The sequence below is a fragment of the Phyllopteryx taeniolatus genome, chromosome 3, assembly GCF_024500385.1.
Source record: "Phyllopteryx taeniolatus isolate TA_2022b chromosome 3, UOR_Ptae_1.2, whole genome shotgun sequence".
Taxonomy (NCBI): Eukaryota; Metazoa; Chordata; class Actinopteri; order Syngnathiformes; family Syngnathidae; genus Phyllopteryx; species Phyllopteryx taeniolatus.
Genome location: NC_084504.1, coordinates 2931854 through 2951128, shown reverse-complemented (window position 1 = coordinate 2951128; position 19275 = coordinate 2931854). Strand labels below are relative to the sequence as shown.

General features: G+C 41.2%; 1 protein-coding gene across 2 annotated transcripts; it reads right to left on the bottom strand.

Annotated features, from left to right (window-relative positions):
- Nucleotides 1-317: 317 nt before the first annotated feature.
- mlec (malectin) lies at nucleotides 318-19001 on the bottom strand. 2 transcript variants are annotated; one of them, XM_061766455.1, is made up of 6 exons: nucleotides 18727-19001; nucleotides 18117-18360; nucleotides 10974-11152; nucleotides 10730-10906; nucleotides 3921-3978; nucleotides 318-3775 (listed from the first exon to the last, which is right to left on the bottom strand). In XM_061766455.1, exons 2-6 carry the CDS (start codon nucleotides 18316-18318, stop codon nucleotides 3531-3533), a joined length of 861 nt encoding a protein of 286 aa, XP_061622439.1. In that variant the 5' UTR covers nucleotides 18319-18360; nucleotides 18727-19001; the 3' UTR covers nucleotides 318-3530. The 2 variants fall into 2 exon arrangements, with proteins under 2 accessions (XP_061622439.1, XP_061622438.1); XM_061766454.1 differs by having other exon boundaries at nucleotides 18117-18335; nucleotides 18727-19000.
- Between the last annotated feature and the right edge of the window lie 274 nt (nucleotides 19002-19275).

Genomic DNA, 19275 nt, shown 5'->3' with positions numbered 1-19275 from the left:
GCAACTAAAGAGTTGGTCCAGTAAATTGGGGCTTCAGTTATCTTTGCGCAGCTGCTTGTCCATTCTCCCATCAACTTTTCTATATGCTTTAAGAGGCGTTTTCACAGTTGGTAGGGAGAAGAGGAGACACCTGGACAAACAAACGCATGCTGAACTTAGCAGTGACCAGCTCCTCATCCAACATCTTTAAAAACAGACAAGAGATTCATGGAATTTAAAACAAGCAAAGAATTACATTTTTTTTTTAGAAAAGCAGGATTGTCAAAGCGCAGGGGTCCACTTAACTGGATGCCAGGGTGAAAAAACAGCAGCGACAGTCTGATAAAATAGCACATTTATTAAAAAGAGACAGCATTTATCAGCATTTTGTCACTGCAGATATAGGACACACGTCAGCAAGAGTAGAAGGATTTTGAGCACATTTCTCAATCCGCATGCTGCTGCCTTCAGGCCTCAGTGGCGCATTTATTTATCCAACACATGTACATGGCATACAGTAGGATCATACACGGTCCATCTCACACACTCACACTGAGGTTGGTGACAGACGTTTTTTTTGTGTGCTGCCTGGACGGTGGAGAGGTTGGCTGAGGTTTTGCCGTGTAAATTTGTCTCCATTTAAATTCAACTCACATATACTGTACAGTTGCTTGGAAAATAACAGACGGGGGGAGGGGCGGGGCGGGGCTGGGCTGGGCATTCGGCTAAATGGGGTACAGTGTATCACAAAATACAGAAAAACAATGTCCCCTTTATTACAGACCTGTTAAAAAAAAAAAAAAAACATATTTGAGGAGTGATTAGATTTGTTCTGGGCTTTACTTCCCAGATTTATCGAACTCTTGATAAGGACGCCATGTTTAATAATGAGTGTGGATGGAGTGACGACAAGTCTTTGGTTCTCATGTGAAAATTAAGACGCGGAGCAGATCTTCATTCCGCTGCTGCGCTTTTATGAGTGAGCTGAACGAACAATACTGGGACCGATGTCGAAAAATAAAAGTGGTGATGGGCGTACGTTTCACAGAAGTCTCCCAACTTTCTGCATATTTGCTTATGGAACAAGTATAAATTAAATTCCGCTGACACATGAAGCTTCCTTCGCTCTAGCAAGAGCTGTTCGTGTGGAATGATCACTCAGCACAAGAGGGCAAAGAAAGCTAATGATAGTAAAGCACAATGTAATCAATAATTCACGGAAATAACAATGACACACAAGGCAGTGCAAAATGTCACACCAATAAAATATGTTTAACTATTCCAAACAAAAACAAAAAAAAGATCCTGAGGCAACATTTCAAACGCAAAATCTAAATGCATTATAACATATCTTCAGATTAGCCCGACATTGATTTAAATTACACATCATAAAAAGGAAGAGCCCACATTTTCAGATATAAGCTAATTTATTTGATTTCGTGACAGCCATTTCATTTGTCTGTCTGTCTGTCTGTCTGTTCACCTTTCTGCTGTTGTTTCACACTGTGTACAAAACGCTGTTCCTCTCCTACAGAAAGGCCACAGAGAGAAAACTAAAACAATAAACCCAAAGAATAAACCCCCAACACCTCAGTTCCGACAGAAAAGTGAGGAGAGAACCGTTGAATGAAAATGTGTGATCCTGTACCATATATACACACACACACACACACACACACACGTGACTGTGGAGAGCAGCGACCATGGTGACTTTGGTGCTGAAATAAATGACGTTTTTTTTTTTAGCGTCCTTTCTGACGGGGACAGAGGGTGCTTAAGTTACGTCTTTAAAAATGTGTTACAAAACGCAAGGAAAGAAAATGGCACTATATGAACAACTTCTCTTCTTGTCCTACTATTAGTCAAAAGAGGAGGAGGAGCAAGGCAGGATCCACAGCACGTGAATTTCAAAGGCCAAGATGAAACCACAAAGAGGACTCCAATAATGAGGCCTTGGGCATGAAAGATGGAGAGATAAAAAATGTTTGCTCAAGAACCACAAAAACGCAGCTGAACTAAACCTAAAAGTTCTCACTGGTGTGACAAAACGAGAGTCGACTAGACATTTGGGGGAGATTTAAGACAAGAGGTTTTTAAAAGGCTGCTGGGAATTCAAAAGACGTGGAGTAAACATTTGTTTTCATCCAACTGTGATGTTGTGCTTTCTTCATGTTATTGTAAAACTCACTGGAGCCACTTCAGGGATGACTGGCGCAGGCTCCTCCTGCTAGCAAAAGGCTACCAGCCAACAAAACACAATTCATAGTGAAGAAATAAAGGCAAGGGAATACAGACTCCCTCTTGTTTTGCCACCGACGTACTAAATCAAAGTGAGCTCTTCATGAGCAAAGCGTGAAGAAACAAAAAGTCCCTGTCAGAATTTTTCAAGCTAGTTGTCAATTTCAAATGGGAAAAACAAAGTTTTAAATGACACTCTTTTGGTGAACCAAAAGGCTGTCAAACTACGAAAAAGACAACAACAACAGGGAAATGCAAAGATGTTGATTTTGTAATGTTTGGATTTTGAAATGGATCCATGCTTATTACTTTGATTATTGTTGAGGACACTCGCAAGGTCTCCAGGTTAAGAAAAACTGTTTGAACATTTACGCATTTTCCTTTTACTATGATGTCCAACATAATAACCATGTACATGTACGAGACAATTCAGAACACTAGTAGACTGACTCGAGCTCACTAGTCGAAAATGTCTTACTAGTAATATTTTTTTTCACTACTGGTGTAACCTTTGGCGTACTAGTACACGGTTAAACCTTACCGGTAAACTGCTGCTTCACTAGTAATACTATTCGGCCCAACCAGTAGGCATGTGTCACACACTTATAAGCGCCCAAATGCCCCCTTAGTTTTGCCCCACTAGTAACATGCAGTTTCCTACTAGTACGCCAAAGTTGTCCTACGAGTGTGCAGTAGTGGAAAAAAATCATCAGTCGTTCTTCTAGTGCACTGAATCGTCTTACTCGTGCGGACAAAGAGCGTACTAGTACATGGACCTTAAAGTGGATATGAAGGAGAAATGCTTCCCATAAACAGCTTTTCATACCAGGTGGCACGTAATGTACGATGGCCGCACGAAGAGATAAAGAAGATGGCGGCTGTATTCCCATAGTTAATCTTGTGGTTTATTCTTTATGGACCGTGTTCCTAATCCCATGTCTGGCAAGTTGTTGAGCAGTGTTGTTTTTTTTTTTTTTTTTTTTTTTTAGCCACATTGCGTGCAAAACTGAAAAGTTAGCACAGCGGCCCCTGATGAAGTGTTGCTGAGTGTTCGCCGAGCTGACTTTTGAAGAGTTCGTCTGGGAAATGAAACGGATGAAGAATGTCGTTCAAAGCGGTGAGCCCAAGGTGGAAGGCAAACATTCACTCTGCTCTCAGTCTCTCGCCTCCTCCTGCACTAGTTGTCTTCTTGTCTTCAGTGGTCCATATTTCTTCCAAGCCGTGTGTACGCCTTACCTCCTCAACACCCCCCTCACCCCGCCCGTGCCGACCCCCATCCCCTCACCTGTCAGTCTCATGTAAGTCCAGTCCTCTCACAGCCGACAGAGGCAGAACAACGTGGGGATGAAGACGCCGAACGCCACCAGGATGGGGAACATGAGGCTGCTGTTGTCGGCAGCGTACGGGTTCGGCGTTCGGGGTCCCGACTGGACCCTGGGCTTGGAATCCGGCGGGAGCTTCTTCTTGTTGACGTCGTCCCCTCCCTCTCCATCTTCCTCTTCTTCCTCCTCTTCCTCGTGCTTCTCCATGCCGGGGTGAGGCTGGAGTTTCGGCACATCTTTTCACAACAAAACGGAGCGCGAGAGGAAAGTGAGGTTCTTTCCGTGTCAGTTTCAGTGTGAGTTGAATTTCCCTTTGAGGGACTATAATAAGTACAATAAACAGAAAACGACTGAAGTCGACACGAATCTCAAGAAACCTACCTTCTGGTGTTCCCTTCATTACATACAGAGCGCACACCTTAGGGTTATCATAATAGCCCTGAAACACAGAAAAGATCAGACAGTCACCACACGAGGCAACGCTTGTTTTGCTCCAGAGAAATCATTTGTTGACAGCGAGACCTAATTCAAAGAAGGTAATATATGTATTTCAAAGAACTCCTCCAGCTACAGTAAAGGTTAATAAATATTGGGACTTGGGCACAAATCTCCTCTTTTTGGCTCTAAACACCAGCACAACGGATCTGAAAGGAAACAAGCAAGATGCGCTTTAATTGCAGACTTTCAGCTTTTATTTCAGGGTCATTACACCCAAATCAGGTAAACAACGTAGGAATTGCAACAGTTAGTATTTAGGACCCGACCAATATGTATTTTTTGACGCCGATGCCGATATTTGGCAGAAAATAATTCAATAATTGATTAATCGGTCGATTAATTTAAAAAATATACAGTATAATGAATACAATAACTCTTAACGCTTCAACAACAAAGATATGAACTGCAGCAGAACACTTGACAGTTTTACAATACTTTGTCCTTTAGTATTGGTTTAATTTTACAAAAACACGGGGGGGGGGGGGGGGGGGGGAAAAAAAAAGAATTAACGGATGAATTTATCTTTAGTTTTAGGCTATAAATGTAAGGCAAGGCAAATTTATATATCGCATGTCATACACAACTCAAAGTGCTTCAGATGATTAAAAGCATTTAAAAAGTGCAAAAGATTTAAAAACAAAGTTCAGAAAAATAAGACTGCTTACAAAAATTAAAACGTACAGTGCAAGAAAGATCATTTAAGAAATGGAAATGGTCTAAAAAGCTCAATCATAAGCGTGAAAAAAAAAAATACATTTCAACTTGGACTTAAACACATTGATTCTTAGGGCTTATTTACTTTTGTGAGCAGCTTACTCCATTGATGTGCAGCAAAACAGCTGAATGCTGCTTCACATGTTTGATTCAGACGCTGTGCTCCACTATTTGACCTGAGCCTGTCGATCGCAGAGCCCTACTGGGTTTATATTCCATTAGCATTTCATTAATTTTTATTATTATTATTATTTTTTTAGAACAGTAGCAGAACTTTGAAGTCAATTCTACCGCTGACTGGGAGCCAAGTTTATTTTCAAACTTCAACCAGCCGCGTGTCTTTTGACGTCATTTACGATCACTGGGCTTTGTCAAATCAAACACGACCGGATACACTCGTTACCACGGCCACGACAACAATGGATTGCACGTGTATTGTGTTGGTCAAAAAAAGAACAAAATGGAGAAAAAAAACGTGGTGGTGGTGGTCACCGTTGCCCGAAGAGAAGACGTTCGTTCAAGGATTGCTTGAGGTATGTTCATGTACTTTTAATACGATACGGCTCGCAAGCAGCCAACAAACGTTATGTACAGTGGGGCGAAAAAGTATTTAGTCCGCCACCAATTGTGAAAGTTCTCCCACTTAAAAAGATGAGAGATTTATAATTTTCATCATGGGTATATCTCACCTATGAGAGAAAAAATGAGGGGAGAAAAAAAACCATCTCATAAATCACTGTCTGATTTTTAAAACATTTATTAGCAAATTATGGTGGAAAATAAGTATTTGGTCACCTACAAACAAGGAAGACTTCTGGCTATCACAGACCTGTAACTTCTTCTTTAAGAGGCTCCTCTGTCCTCCACTCCTGTATTAATGGCACCTGTTTGAACTCATCAGTATAAAAGACATCTGTCCACAACCTCAAACAGTCACACTCCAAACTCCACTTTGACAAGACCAAAGAGCTGTCAAAGGACACCAGAAACAAAATTCTAGACCTGCACCAGGCTGGGAAGACTGAATCTGCAATACGTAAGCAGCTTGGTGTGAAGAAATCAACCGTGGGAGCAATTATTAGAAAATGGAAGACATACAATCTTCCTCGATCTGGGGCTCCACGCAAGAGCTCACCCTGTGGGGTCAAAATGATCATAAGAACGGTGAGCAAAAATCCCAGAACCACACAGGGGGGCCAAGTGAAGGACCTGCAGAGAACTGGGACCAAAGTAACACACTAACTATTGGGTCCATTTCATCTGATCATCCTTGAGATGGTTCTACACCTTCCTTGGAGTCCAGCTGTGTTTGATTATACTGATTAGACTTGATTAGGAAAGCCACACATCTGTCTATATAAGACCTTACAGCTCACAGTGCATGCCAGAGGTAATGACAATCATGAGGTCATAGGAACTGCCTGAAGAGCTCAGAGACAGAATTGTGACAAGGCACAGATCTAGCAAAGGTTACAAAAAAAAATTCTGCTGCACCTAAGGTTCCTAAGAGCACAGTGGCCTCCATAATCTGTAAATGGAAGACGTTTGGGACGACCAGAACCCTTCCCAGAGCTGGCCGTCGGGCCAAACTGAGCAATCGGTGGAGAAGAGCCTTGGTGAGACAGATAAAGAAGAACCCAAAGATCACTGTGGCTGAGTTCCAGAGATGCAGTCGGGAGATGGGAGAAAGTTCTAGAAAGTCAACCATCACTGCAGCCCTCCACCAGTCGTGGCTTTATGGCAGAGTAGCTTGACGGAAGCCTCTCCTCAGTGCAAGACACATGATAGCCCGCATGGAGTTCGCTAAAAAACACCTGAAGGACTCCAAGATGGTGAGAAATAAGATTCTCTGGTCTGATGAGACCAAGATAGAACTTTTTGGCCTTAATTCTAAGCGGTATTCTCTGTCAATTGACTGTCTGTTGTCGTACTGGAGCGGCTCCAACTACCGGAGACAAATTCCTTGTGTGTTTTTGAAATACTTGGCGAATAAAGATGATTCTGATTCTGTATGCGTGGAGAAAGCCAGGCACTGCTCATCACCTGTCCAATACAGTCCCAACAGTGAAGCATGGTGGTTGGCAGCATCATGCTATGAGGGAGTTTTTCAGCTGCAGGGACAGGACGACTGGTTCCAATCGAAGGAAAGATGAATGCGACCAAGTTCAGGGATATCCTGGATGAAAGCCTTCTACTAAATACGAAGCAAAGGGCCTGAATACTTCTGAGTGTGTGATATTTCAGTTTTTCTTTAATAAATCTGCAAAAACTTCAACAATTCCATTTTTTTTTTCTGTCAATATGGGGTGTTGTGTGTACATTAATGAGGGGAAAAATTAACTTACATTTAATTAGCAAATGGCTACAATATAACAGAGTTTAAGGGGGTCTGAATACTTTCTGGACCCACTGTATGTGTGTGTGTGTGTGTATATATATATATATATATATATATATATATATATAAAATATACACATACAGTATATGTATGCTATATACAGTCATAAACAATATTATGAGCCTACGATTGTTTCTTCAATTTCTTACTCATTTTAATGCCTGGTATTACTAAAGGTCCTGAAGAATACATAAGCTTAATTGTATTATTAAATATGATTTAGGTTATTATCAAGAAAACCATGGAAAATGGCAAGGCATCAGCTCTACATCTCTTATGAGCCATTTTCCTTGTTATTATATTTAGTTGTACCATGCATTAAAAATGAACAAGAAACCAAAGAAAGGAGGGTGGTCTACTTTTTCCCCAATGACTATATTAATTTATTTACATTTCTATATATACTTTGCTTATACATGATATAAGCTTTAGTATGCAGGATTCTTGTATTTGACTGCATTTAATTTCTTCCATTGTAAACAATACATTTGCACCCACTCAGTGGCTGCTGTTGCCGTTGCTCACTGCGTACGGAGCCACGGCACTCGGACAGTGGACCTCTTTGCGCCACTTGGATATTAAGTGCTTTACCTTTAGCATTCAGGTGTGTAGACAGACAGACAGACAGACAGACACAGTTAGACAAATTGTCTATAAATGTAGAAAGTTCAGCACTGTTGCTTCTCTTCCAAGGGATGGCCGTCCTGTAAAGCACAGAACTCAATGAGATCAAAAAGAACCATAGAGTGTCAGCTGAAGACTTACATAAATCCCTGGCACATGCAAACATCTCTGTTGAGAAGTCTACCTTACATCAAACATTAAACAAGAATGGGGTTCATGGGAGAACACCAAGAAGGGGGAAAAAAACACTGCTTCATGTTGGAAGCTTGCTAAAGAGCACTTGGATGATCCACAGCAATACTGGCAAAATATTCTGTGGACAGATGAAACTAAAGTTAATTGTTTTGGGGGGAACACACAACGCCATGTGTGATAAATGGCAAAGCACACAAACATAAAAAACCTTATCAGTGAAGCATGGTGGACCATCATGGTATGGGGGAGCTTTGCTTCCTCAGGGCCTTGACAGCCTGCTATCACGAATGGAAAAATGAATTCAATTTATCAAGATATTTTGCAGAAGAACTTGAGGCCATGTGTCCAATAGTTCAAGGTCAAAAGAGCATGGGTGTTGCAACGGGACAATAATCCAAAACACTGAAGCAAATCAACAACAGAATGGCTTCAGAAGAAAATACTTGTTCTGGAGTGGCCCAGTCAAAGTCCTGACCTCAACCCAATTGAGATGCTGTTGCATGACTTTAAGAGACCTATTAACACCAGAAAGGCCAGGAATCTTTGTGAAATGCAACTTTTTTGTGAAGGGGAATGGTCTAAAATTCATCTTGATTGTCTGACCTGCAACTAAAGGAAATGTTTGATTGAGATTATTGCTGCCAAAGGAGGGTCAACCAGCCTGTCCTGTGAATGTTTACATGATATTTTCAATAAAAAAATATGAAAACATCTAAATGTGTTATATTGGTTTAAGCAGACAGTTTATCCTTGTGATTTACATGAATAGCAGACCACATTTTACGACCAATTTAAACAGAAATGGAAGAAATGACAAAAGGGTTCACATACTTTTTCCTCCCACTGTATACAAACTGTTGTAATTCCTACACCGTTCACATCATTCGGATGTAAATGCATTCAATAAAGCTGGAAGTCTGCAGTTAAAGCACATCTTGTTGATTGGCGGTGTTTAAGCCAAATAGATGAGAATTGTGTCAATGTCCCAATATTTATGGACCTGAGTGTATAGGCACATGGGAAGAAAGTAGGCTTTTCTTCATGCTGAATTTGTTGGCTGACCATACATCCTATTTAAACGTAGCCTCAGGCAAGCTGGACACTATTTGTCACTTGTTCTTAAACTTAACGGATCTCTTCAGTGCTAAGATTAGCCGTGTATGCAAGAGGGCCACATATAAAGACAGTTACTCGGATTGCAAGTCCAGTAGATATGAACAAGAGAATCACCATTACAGTTCTGACACTGTGTTCTTTCTACTAAGGACATGTTTACAATTGCGATGGCAGGACACAGCAGCTACAACAGGGCTGTCATATAATGGCAAATGTTTCTATTTTTTTTTTTTCACTTTATTTACACAGTATGAGAGGACCACAATATAAAATGTTGAACTGTAATTAACATTGTCTTTGATACAAATGTACACACCAGCAGTTGTTATAGACAATCGTCTTTCCAATACCTCCTTCCTGGTATTGCAATAGAATATCTGTCCATAGAGGTGCCCTGTCTAAAAACTCTTTCAAGGAGGCTCGAAGTATCATTTACTTACTCTGACCTTTCCTTTGACTCTGAACAGAAGCCATTCAGTCATCCAGTACACAACTCTGACAAATCACCAAAATCAGTCCGTCAGACTTGAAAAGGTCATCCATGCTTTTATTTCATCTAATTTTTATTCATCCAATGCTATGTATGCTAGTATCAGTAGAAAAATACATTCAGTGTTTAGAATAGTACATCCAAAACACTGCGGTGAGACTTCTAACCTCCACAAAATGAAATAAGCGCAACATAGCAGTCCTTGCTGCCCTAACCTGGCTACCTGAGAGTTTTAGAATTGATTTTAAGATAATTCTGATCGTTTTTAAAGCCCTAAATTGTCATTCACCAGCCTATATGTCGGATCTGCCAATCTCCATGAGTCTGACCACTGCCTGGGATCATTGTTTGGGGCTTTACTTGCAGTCCCTAAATCCCATATGGTATCCAAAGTTGATGGAGGCGCAGCGGTTCAAGCACCGTGTCTAAGAAAACTCTCTTCCATGCGAACTCAGACCGGGTACATCATTGTATTCTTTTCTAAAAGCTCACTTTTATCGCCTGCCTCTGAGGTAACTTCTGATTTTACTGCTTTGTAGATGTATGCATATTTATTTTCCCATGTGTAAATTGTTAATGTTTTATTGTGGATTCTACAGCAATTTGTAACTTGTTTTTGAAAAGTGCTATACAAATAAAGTTATTATTATACAGGGGTACCTTTACTTGTACTGTAAGTGCACAAACTTAGGAGTTTAAGTTACAAGCCATCACTTTGTCATTTTTTTTTTGCTTTGTGTCGTGACCAAGTTTTAAGATACATGTACATCTCAATAAATTAGAATATGGCAGAAAAGTTCATTTATTTCAGTACTCATACATTATATAGATTCATTAAGAACTTGGGAAAATACTTTTTAGAGGGCAAATTCCTGCCGAATTTCTACATTAAAAATTATTTCCCTCATAATATAGTTTTCAAGAGCTGCTGAATATATATATATATACACATACACACAAAAACGGATAACAAAAAAATGGTGGTGTTTTTTGGAGTGCTGGAATGGATTAATGCCATTTCAACTCATTTCAATGGGAAAAATTTATTTCAAGTTACGAGCTTGGTCACGGAACTAATTGTAATTCAACTTGTAATTCAAGCTACCCCAGTATAAACGTTCTTTTCCAAGTGTTTCTGGTAACGCTGAACTCACCTTTACGAACTCCACCGTGAGCTTGCCATTAAAAGTGGACACCTCTCCTTGTACACTCAGCTTGCCACGTCGAATGGAGAAGGCCACGATTTCATCGTGTGCTGTGCTGTGACCCACTCGATCAAAGATATCCAGGTCTTTCACCACCACGTGGCCGTTTAGTCGAACGTCAAAAACCTGTTAAACCGCAATGTGTGTTTAGGTACATATTTTTCATTAACTCATGAAATGGTTAATTCCATACCTTTTGCTGTGACTGGGCAAAGTAAACTTCTGCATACTTCATTACGAGTATATAGTCGCCTTCCTCTCGTATAGGGATGTCATATCCAAAAGTGTCTTCATTGTAGCGCTCTGTCTGGTAGAGTACTTGATCCTCAGGACTGGAGCGAAGGATCGGCAGACGCATCCCATAATCAGATGCTTTGAAGACAAATCAAACCATATTTATACTCATAAATAATCATACGTCCCTGCCATCTATGCTGACAGTTGGAATCTATTGAAACGCCACACTGCACTTGTGCAAGCTCTGACCTTTCTGCGAACTCGCTGAAAAAGAAGCCTTCTGTCTCAAATGGCAAGATATAACATGGGTTGCACCGCAGGTTGTTGTGACAAAACCTCGAGCAGAGAATTGTCTCCTGGGTAATTTGATCTAATCTGATTTTCTGCCTGTTTGAGAGTGTGGGTGGATGCTCTAACATGCTCATGCTTAACTGCAGAGTCTTGATTATTCTCAAGTTATTTGCAGAAGTTACACCATGTGGATATTGGAATATAAATGAGGGAGTCTCCACCTAACGACGCTTGTGTACAGACGGTGGCCTTTCTCCACTTCAACCCAGGCTAGTCTGGACTAAATAAGCCTTGTTGCATGAACTGACGAAGCCTGCTCAGATGAGAGGCAAAACGTCTTCTAAGACAACCAGAACAGTCCAGTTGCGATCGACTCAATGCCCTGAGAACACCATGTAGATGTTTCTTCTTTTATCACACTGGATAACAGCTTTTACGCTTGTGTGTCACTTGTAGGAACTCAAACGCGAGACCCACAACAATCTCTGACAAAAATAATAGCTTTGATTTATATAGCACCAAGGGACACCAATGACCTATGGGGTCCCTCAAGGGTCAGTTCTTGGACCCCTCCTGTTCAGCCTGTTTATGCTACCCTTGGGTCAAATTCTTCAGAACTTTAATGTTGACTATCATAGCTATGCGGATGACAAACAGTTGTATTTAGCAGTGTCTCCAGATGACTACAGTTCAATTGAGGTGTTGTGTCACTGTCTAAAACAGATAAATAACTGGATGAGCCAAAATCTTCTTCAATTAAGCCACAACAAAACCGAGATCATTCTTTTTGGCAATAAAAAAAGAGGATTGATGTTAGTAAATACCTGGATTCACTCTCTTTAAAAACCACAGACCAAGTCCGAAACCTTGGTGTACTTATAAATTCCGACCTGACTTTCAACAGTCATATCAAATCAATTGCTCAAACTGCCTTCTACCATCTGAAGAACATATCAAGTGTGTAGGCTTGCATCTGCCAAGCAGACCAGGAGAAGCTAATCCATGCTTTTATCTCAAGTAGACTTGACTATTGAAATGGTCTTCTGTCTGGACTCCCCTAAAAGAGCATTAAACAGCTGCAGACACAACCCAACTTATGAACATTTGAGTTATGAACATTGGAAAACAAACTGCCATGTCAACCAACAGCTTTCTGGAACACAGTTCATAAGTAGTAGCGCAGTGGTTCAAGTTAACAGAGGTGCACTAGTATCCCGTGAGAGATCATCCAGTGTGCTGCAGGAAATAATCCAGTTTCACATAATTTGTGCAAAAATTAGTTATGCACTACAAATAACGTAGCTTTGTTCTTCTATGCCAGGGCCACATTCATACCAATTTCATCTCAAGTGGGCCGGACCAGTAGATCCGTGACCTTATAAGATAACGACAAGTCAATTTTTTTGGGTGCACATAATGACAACTATTCTTGCATCCATCCATTTTCTATACCGCTTACCCTCACTAGGGTCGCAGGTGTGCTGGAGCCTATCCAGTAACCGTGCCGCATAATTGGAAGTACATTGGGAAAATATTCACATTTGTTGATTATTATCTTGTTGCAAATCTTGTTTCAAATCTCAAATGTCATAACAAAACTGTGTGCCATTTCAACATTATGAATCAGTGTTATCATTTACAGTTGCAATTTACACATTACAGTAGATCTATAAACTGTATGTACCTTTTATTAAACAACGTAGAAATAATTTTAAATTTACATAAATTATCACATCCATCTGGAAATATTGAAAGGCTCAACTGACTCATCACACCTTACAAATTAAAGTGGGAACTTTTCAGAATGAATCTGCAGTTATCCCTCTGCCTTGTAAATGTATAATGGCAGATTGACAGAGTGAAACTAAAAAATGAAGACCAAATAAATGTATTAGTTATGTCTATTACGGACATCCACTTTCACAGTATGTGCAAAATAGAAACTTAAATTAGCTGCTTATTTAATAGTCACCCAGTAGCTTACCATAAAAAGCTGAAAACACAATGACTCTATATGACGTTAGCATCAGTCTGCACAAACAATTAGCAAGCCCTCTCCAAATACAAGCATTAATCAAATTAGCTTGTAGCCGACATCTCACTCAAGAAGTGACTTTCGGCTTTCAGCTACTGACAGGCAGAACAATTAAAGTGGTCCAAAACAGACCAAAAAAAGGTCTTGTAAATTGGACACACCAGAGAAAATAATGTTAACATGCCAGACAATGAATGAATGGATTGAATATATGAATGAATAAATAAATCTCCATCGTCACTGATGGTGTAGTGGTACACTCGCCTGACTTTGGTGCAGGCAGCGTGGGTTCAGTTCCCACTCAGTGACGGTGTGAATGTGAGTGCGAATGGTTGTCCGTGTCTATATGCCCTGTGACTGACTGGCTACCAGTTCACGGTGTAGTTCGCCTTTCGCCCGAAGTCAGCTGGGATAGGCTCCAGCGTCCCGCGACCCTAACCAGGATAGGCGGTGTTGAAAATGGATGGATGGATAAATAAATCTCCAAGTATGTGAAATTAAGCTTCAAAATGGTCACCAATTGACACATTCTTTGAGCTTGAAGAAACTGTGGGCATGTTCGAAAATCCTGCATCCAGCTGTCAATCAAATACTACTTCCATCGCGGATTCGCTGCTCCTCTGCCCTTGAGCAGCACGAGGAGAGGAGAGATACACAGCACACGCTTTCACAGACCGCAGTCATTCTGCCCCTTTGTTTCTGTTCAAATTTTGCAGAGGGGACTCGTCAGCCGACGGGTCGCGAAGAGGAGGAGGGGAGGAAATCATCTGTGGTGCTCGCAGTGGTGTGGGTCTGTGGCCGCCGAGTTGCAGCATTCGTCGGGCGCAGCTGGATGAACCCCCCCCCCGCCCCTCTCCTCCTAGCTCACGATGCGAGTGGCTGATGAGTCCCGTCTATGAGAGTGGTTGACAGATGTTTGTTATGTACTCTAACCGCTGTCGGGCTGGTGAATCCTATCTGGTTCCCTGCTTAACCCAATATGCAATTATATATTTAATAAATGCCTTTCTATACAGCTTTCGTGTGCTGTACTTGGTTTGAATAAACTTCAGTGATACGTCATCGCAGCCAACACGGAAGAACAACCAGTATGAGTTAATCCGCTATATGCGCGAACTACTGTACTTCCGCATTTGGAAAAACGGGTCTAAGCACTTCCTCCTGGTTCGGGTGATTGGCGAAGGGGGCCGTAACAAAGCAGCCATAAGGACTTTAAACGTCAACAATGTCTTTTTCTAACACAATATGTCCCGAAAGAGCCACCAAAGATTACAATATTCAATGTTTAGGCTTCGTTTGTGTTCACGTATGATATTTGTATAAATAAATTATATACAGGGGCTGAAATACGTATTTAACACGTCACCGTTTTTCTCATTAAATGTATTTCCAAAGGTGCTATTGACATGAACATTTCACCAGATGTTGGAAACAACTCAAGTAATCCATACATACAAAGAAAGTAGAACAAATAAAATCAGAAATTAAACTGTAATAATTTGAAATGACCCAGGGAAAAAGTATCGAACACGTCAATTGGTATTTATTTAATACTTTGTACAAAAGCCTTTGTTTGCAATGACAATTTCAAGATGCCCCCTGTATGGAGTAACTAGTCGCATGCATTGCTCTGGTGTGGTTTTGGCCCATTCCTCCACACAAGCAGTTTTCAAATCTTCAAGGTTCCGTGGCCTTCTTTTATGGACCTTGAGTTTCAGTTCTTTCCATAGATTTTCGATTGGATTCAAGTCAGGTGATTGGCTGGGCCATTCTAGTAGCTTTATTTTTGTTCTTTGCAACCAGTTTCCTTGGCAGTATGTTTTGGATCATTATCCTGCTGAAATGTCCACCCGCATTTCATTTTCCTCATCTTCGTAGAGGGCAGCAGATTTTTGTCAAGAATCTCTCGGTACATTTCCCAATTCATCCTTCCTTCAATAATGTGAAGTTTACCGGTACCATTTGCTGAAAAGCAGCCTCACACCATCATGTTCCCACCTCCGAACTTCACTGTTGGTATGGTGTTTTTAGGGTGATGTACAGTGCCATTTCTCCTCCAAACGTGGTGTGCATTTTGGCATCCAAACACTTCAATTTTGCTCTTATCCGACCAGACTATATATTTTGCTCTTATCCGACCAGACAACAGTACCTGCTAGACCTCCAGGTCTTTTTGAAGCTCTCCACGGGTGGTCCTTCGCTCTTGGAAAACTCCACAGTCAGAAATCCTGCGAGGAGTAACTGATCGAGGCAAATTTATGGTGGTATGATTGGCTTTCCAATTACGTATTATGGCCCCAACCGTGCTCAGTGTTATGTTTTGCAACAATTAGTTTGCGATGATCTTGAGACATCTCTTTGTTCTTACCCATCAAGAGATGTGTCCTGACTCACACCTTGGCAATGAGACCTTTTGGTAGGCCATCAATTAGGACTGAACCAGCTGATATTCATTTGCAAGGGGCTGGATTGCTGTTTTATTTATTGACAGATTTTAGGTGTTGACTTGGCTTTCCATGCCTTTTTGCACCTCCCTTTCGTCATGTGTTCAATACCTTTTACCTGTCATTTCACATTTTTACACACAACTTAATTTCTGATCTTATCTTTGTATGTATGGATTACTTGGGTTGTTCCCAATACCTGGTGACATTTTCAGGTCAATAACATCTTTGGAAGTATATTTAGTGAGGAAAATGGTGACGTGTTAAATACTTATTTCAGCCGCAGTACATGTATTTAACTTTTGCCCGAAGACACTGGCCATAAAAAAACAACATTTTAGCAAGTTCGGCCTCAAACAATCATGAAAATCAAACTCTAGTCAGGCTCATTAGTGTAGCAAATGACAAATAACAAATTAAGCACTTTTCATATGCAGTAGTGCCTGCATTTTAATGTAAAAAAAAAAATAACAAAAATAAATCGCCGACTATCAGGCTCATTTAATCGTGGCAGCCAAAACTGCGATCATGATTAAAATTTGATAAATTGTGCAGCCCTAGCCTGACGCTTCAAAAAGAAATAGTCACTTTATTTTCAATGTATGAATAATACATCGACTTTCTGGGTTTTCTGAGGAGATAATGCATCTGTACGCCTCGTCCTGTAAAAGTGGAACAGCCTACGGCCTCACAACAAACCATTTGGAGAGAAAAAAAATCCACCTATCCATCCATCCATTTTCTGAGCCGCTTCTCCTCACTAGGGTCGCGGGCGTGCTGGAGCCTATCCCAGCTGTCATCGGGCAGGAGGCGGGGTACACCCTGAACTGGTTGCCAGCCAATCGCAGGGCACATACAAGCAAACAACCATACGCACTCACACCTACGGGCAATTTAGAGTCACCAATTAATGCATGTTTTTGGGATGTGGGAAGAAACCGGAGTGCCTGGAGAAAACCCACGCAGGCACGGAGAGCACATGCAAACTCCACAAAATTGCAAAAACTGGGCAAAGCCACCCCACATTGAACCATACACCTATGGGTAGGTATGTTACTAAATCCAGAAAAATGGCAGACACTTTCTTTCCATTTCGCTGTGCTGGGTTTCCGGCACTTGGATTTAGCGGCGGTCCACCAAAATCACGTTTTCCCATTGTTTTGTACAAGGTAATCCGTGTTCTTTTCTAATGTTGATGCTGGGAAATCCCTTTACTGCCTCGTTTTCTCAATTTTCAATTCAGATTTACGTGGTTCTGACAAAGAGGAAAATGTTCCTCGATTTTGGAGTCTTAAATCACACGTTCATAGGATTTGGACGTGATGGAAAACTATATGGGTGAAGAACTATTTTCTGTGAAGTTTGAAGTAATTCTGACAATGTGCCTGCTCTCAGTTTGGCCCGCAAAATGAGATGGCTTGAGCTGACGTTGCCATTGAAAAATCTGAAAATGGCTTGTTTAGACATCACATTTTCAACTAATAAGACGAACATATGGGCAATTTTCTACCAAAGAGTCAAGGTTTCCGTCACAAATTTCCTAATGATTTACACTGAAGGCAGCACGGTGACGGCTGGTTAGCACATCTGTCTCACAGTTCTTAGGACTGGGGTTCAAATCCGGCCTTGCCTGTGTGGGGATTATTGCATATTCTCCCCGTGCCTGCATGGGTTTTCTCTGGGTACTCCGGTTTCCTCCCACATTCCAAAAAACATGGATGGTAGTTTGATGATTGAAGACTCTAAATTGCCCGTAGGTGTGAATGCGAGTGCAAACGGTTGTTTGTTTATATATGCCGTGCGACTGGCTGGCGACCAGTTCAGGGTGTACCCCGCCTCTCGCCCAAAGATAGCTGGGATAGGTTCTAACCCGGGAAAATGGATGGATGGATATATATTGATTTCTGGACAAGTAAATTTGGGCCAATTTGAGGCATAAAATCTTTAATTATGATCCAATTCTGACAAAATAGAAACACAAATAAAATTAGCCCAATTTTGATTACAGGTAGTTCGAATATTTTAGTAACATACCTACTATGGGGGAAATGGAGGCATTGGGTAACAAAATGGTGCCCATAAACCATGTGACGGTGATTTAACCAATGACAGAGCATTGTGGTGAGTTTAAAGAGTGTCCATACTTTCTTTATACTGTATACGACTTTTCACAATTAATCTGCACTCCACCATTGTCACTAAAATTATTTCTCTGTTATATTTTATTTACACTCGTGTAATAAGTGTAATACAACGTATTTACACTAGTGTAATTATCTCAATCGTGTGCATGTAGGTTCATACTGATACATACGTACTGCTTACTCACCTTTACCGAGTTTGCCTTCCAAAGGGTCCTTTTTGAAGTGAATACCGTGCACGTCAACGTGCGCTTCCCCTCCAGCATTGACAGCCCAGATAACCCTTTCGGCGAGGCTGGGGCCGCCGACGTCCGCCCAACACTGCACCAGCAGCACGGACAGCACCGCTGCAACCATCCCGGCGAAGAGCTGCGCCGTGAGCCGCTGCATCGCCACGGAGACAGGCACTGCCAAGCGGCACAGTTTCAGTCACTGCATGAAGAAGGCACGACCGCCATTTATACCCGTACGACATTAGCAGCACTTGAAAATGAGCTAGCGAGCCTGAAGTGATGACATGCAAATGGGAGTAAGTTAGCCAGGATGCTAGCAGTGCCACTACCCGGTAGCAGGAAATAACATACTACAACAGCAACGATATTAAACGTCATTTAAGTTAAAGATGAAGCCAGTCATATTACAACACGGACTTGGTATATAGGCCAGTAACATAACTGAAATAGTAATTACTATAGGTCACCATATGATCGGCAGTATATGCTAGCTAGCTAGCTAACGTACCTGCCTAACCAGAAAGACGTGGTTTACTGGCGAGCGGCGGCTAAACATGTGTCTTACCTTCTCCTCGGAAATGGTGTCAAAGTGAATGCCTAGCACGAGTGATACAGTCTCACTAGATACATACACTGACGAATAATTTCACTGCTGGCGGCTATCATATATTGCCAGATGGTGGAGGTCTCAGTGTGGGGCACTTGACGACTTTCATTCAAAATGTGTGTACACTGGCTACTAGCTGCAGTGCAACGTAACGCAGTGGTTGAATGACATATATTTGGACCAATCGCGTCTTTCTGCTTTCCACTGTATGGCCCAACGACCTCCTTTACAGCTACCATCGTCCCTTCTCTTCACACCTATTTATTCAGTTTCAATGCTTTCTCTTTTTTCCCCATGACCACTTCATGGAAGCAGACTGTTACAGACATGTCAGTACTCTTTTACGTAATCGAATTTCACGCCCTACCACTTGACATGTTTTATAAATTTGCAATGTATACGTGTTTATGTGTACACCTATAATATTAATAGCTATAATCATCATCATAATAATAATACATTAAATCATAGTCACAAATATACATAGGTAAGTACGACACGCCCCCT

Bases quoted from the DNA above. Each gene is read 5' to 3' on its own strand.
- mlec (XM_061766455.1), bottom strand. From the start codon at position 18,318: ATGCAGCGGCTCACGGCGCAGCTCTTCGCCGGGATGGTTGCAGCGGTG. The intron at 11,153-18,116 runs GTGAGTAAGCAG...TTGTCTTCAAAG, and splicing joins GGAAGGCAAACTCGGTAAAG to CATCTGATTATGGGATGCGT. The intron at 3,979-10,729 runs GTGAGTTCAGCG...TCTGTGTTTCAG, and splicing joins TCACGGTGGAGTTCGTAAAG to GGCTATTATGATAACCCTAA.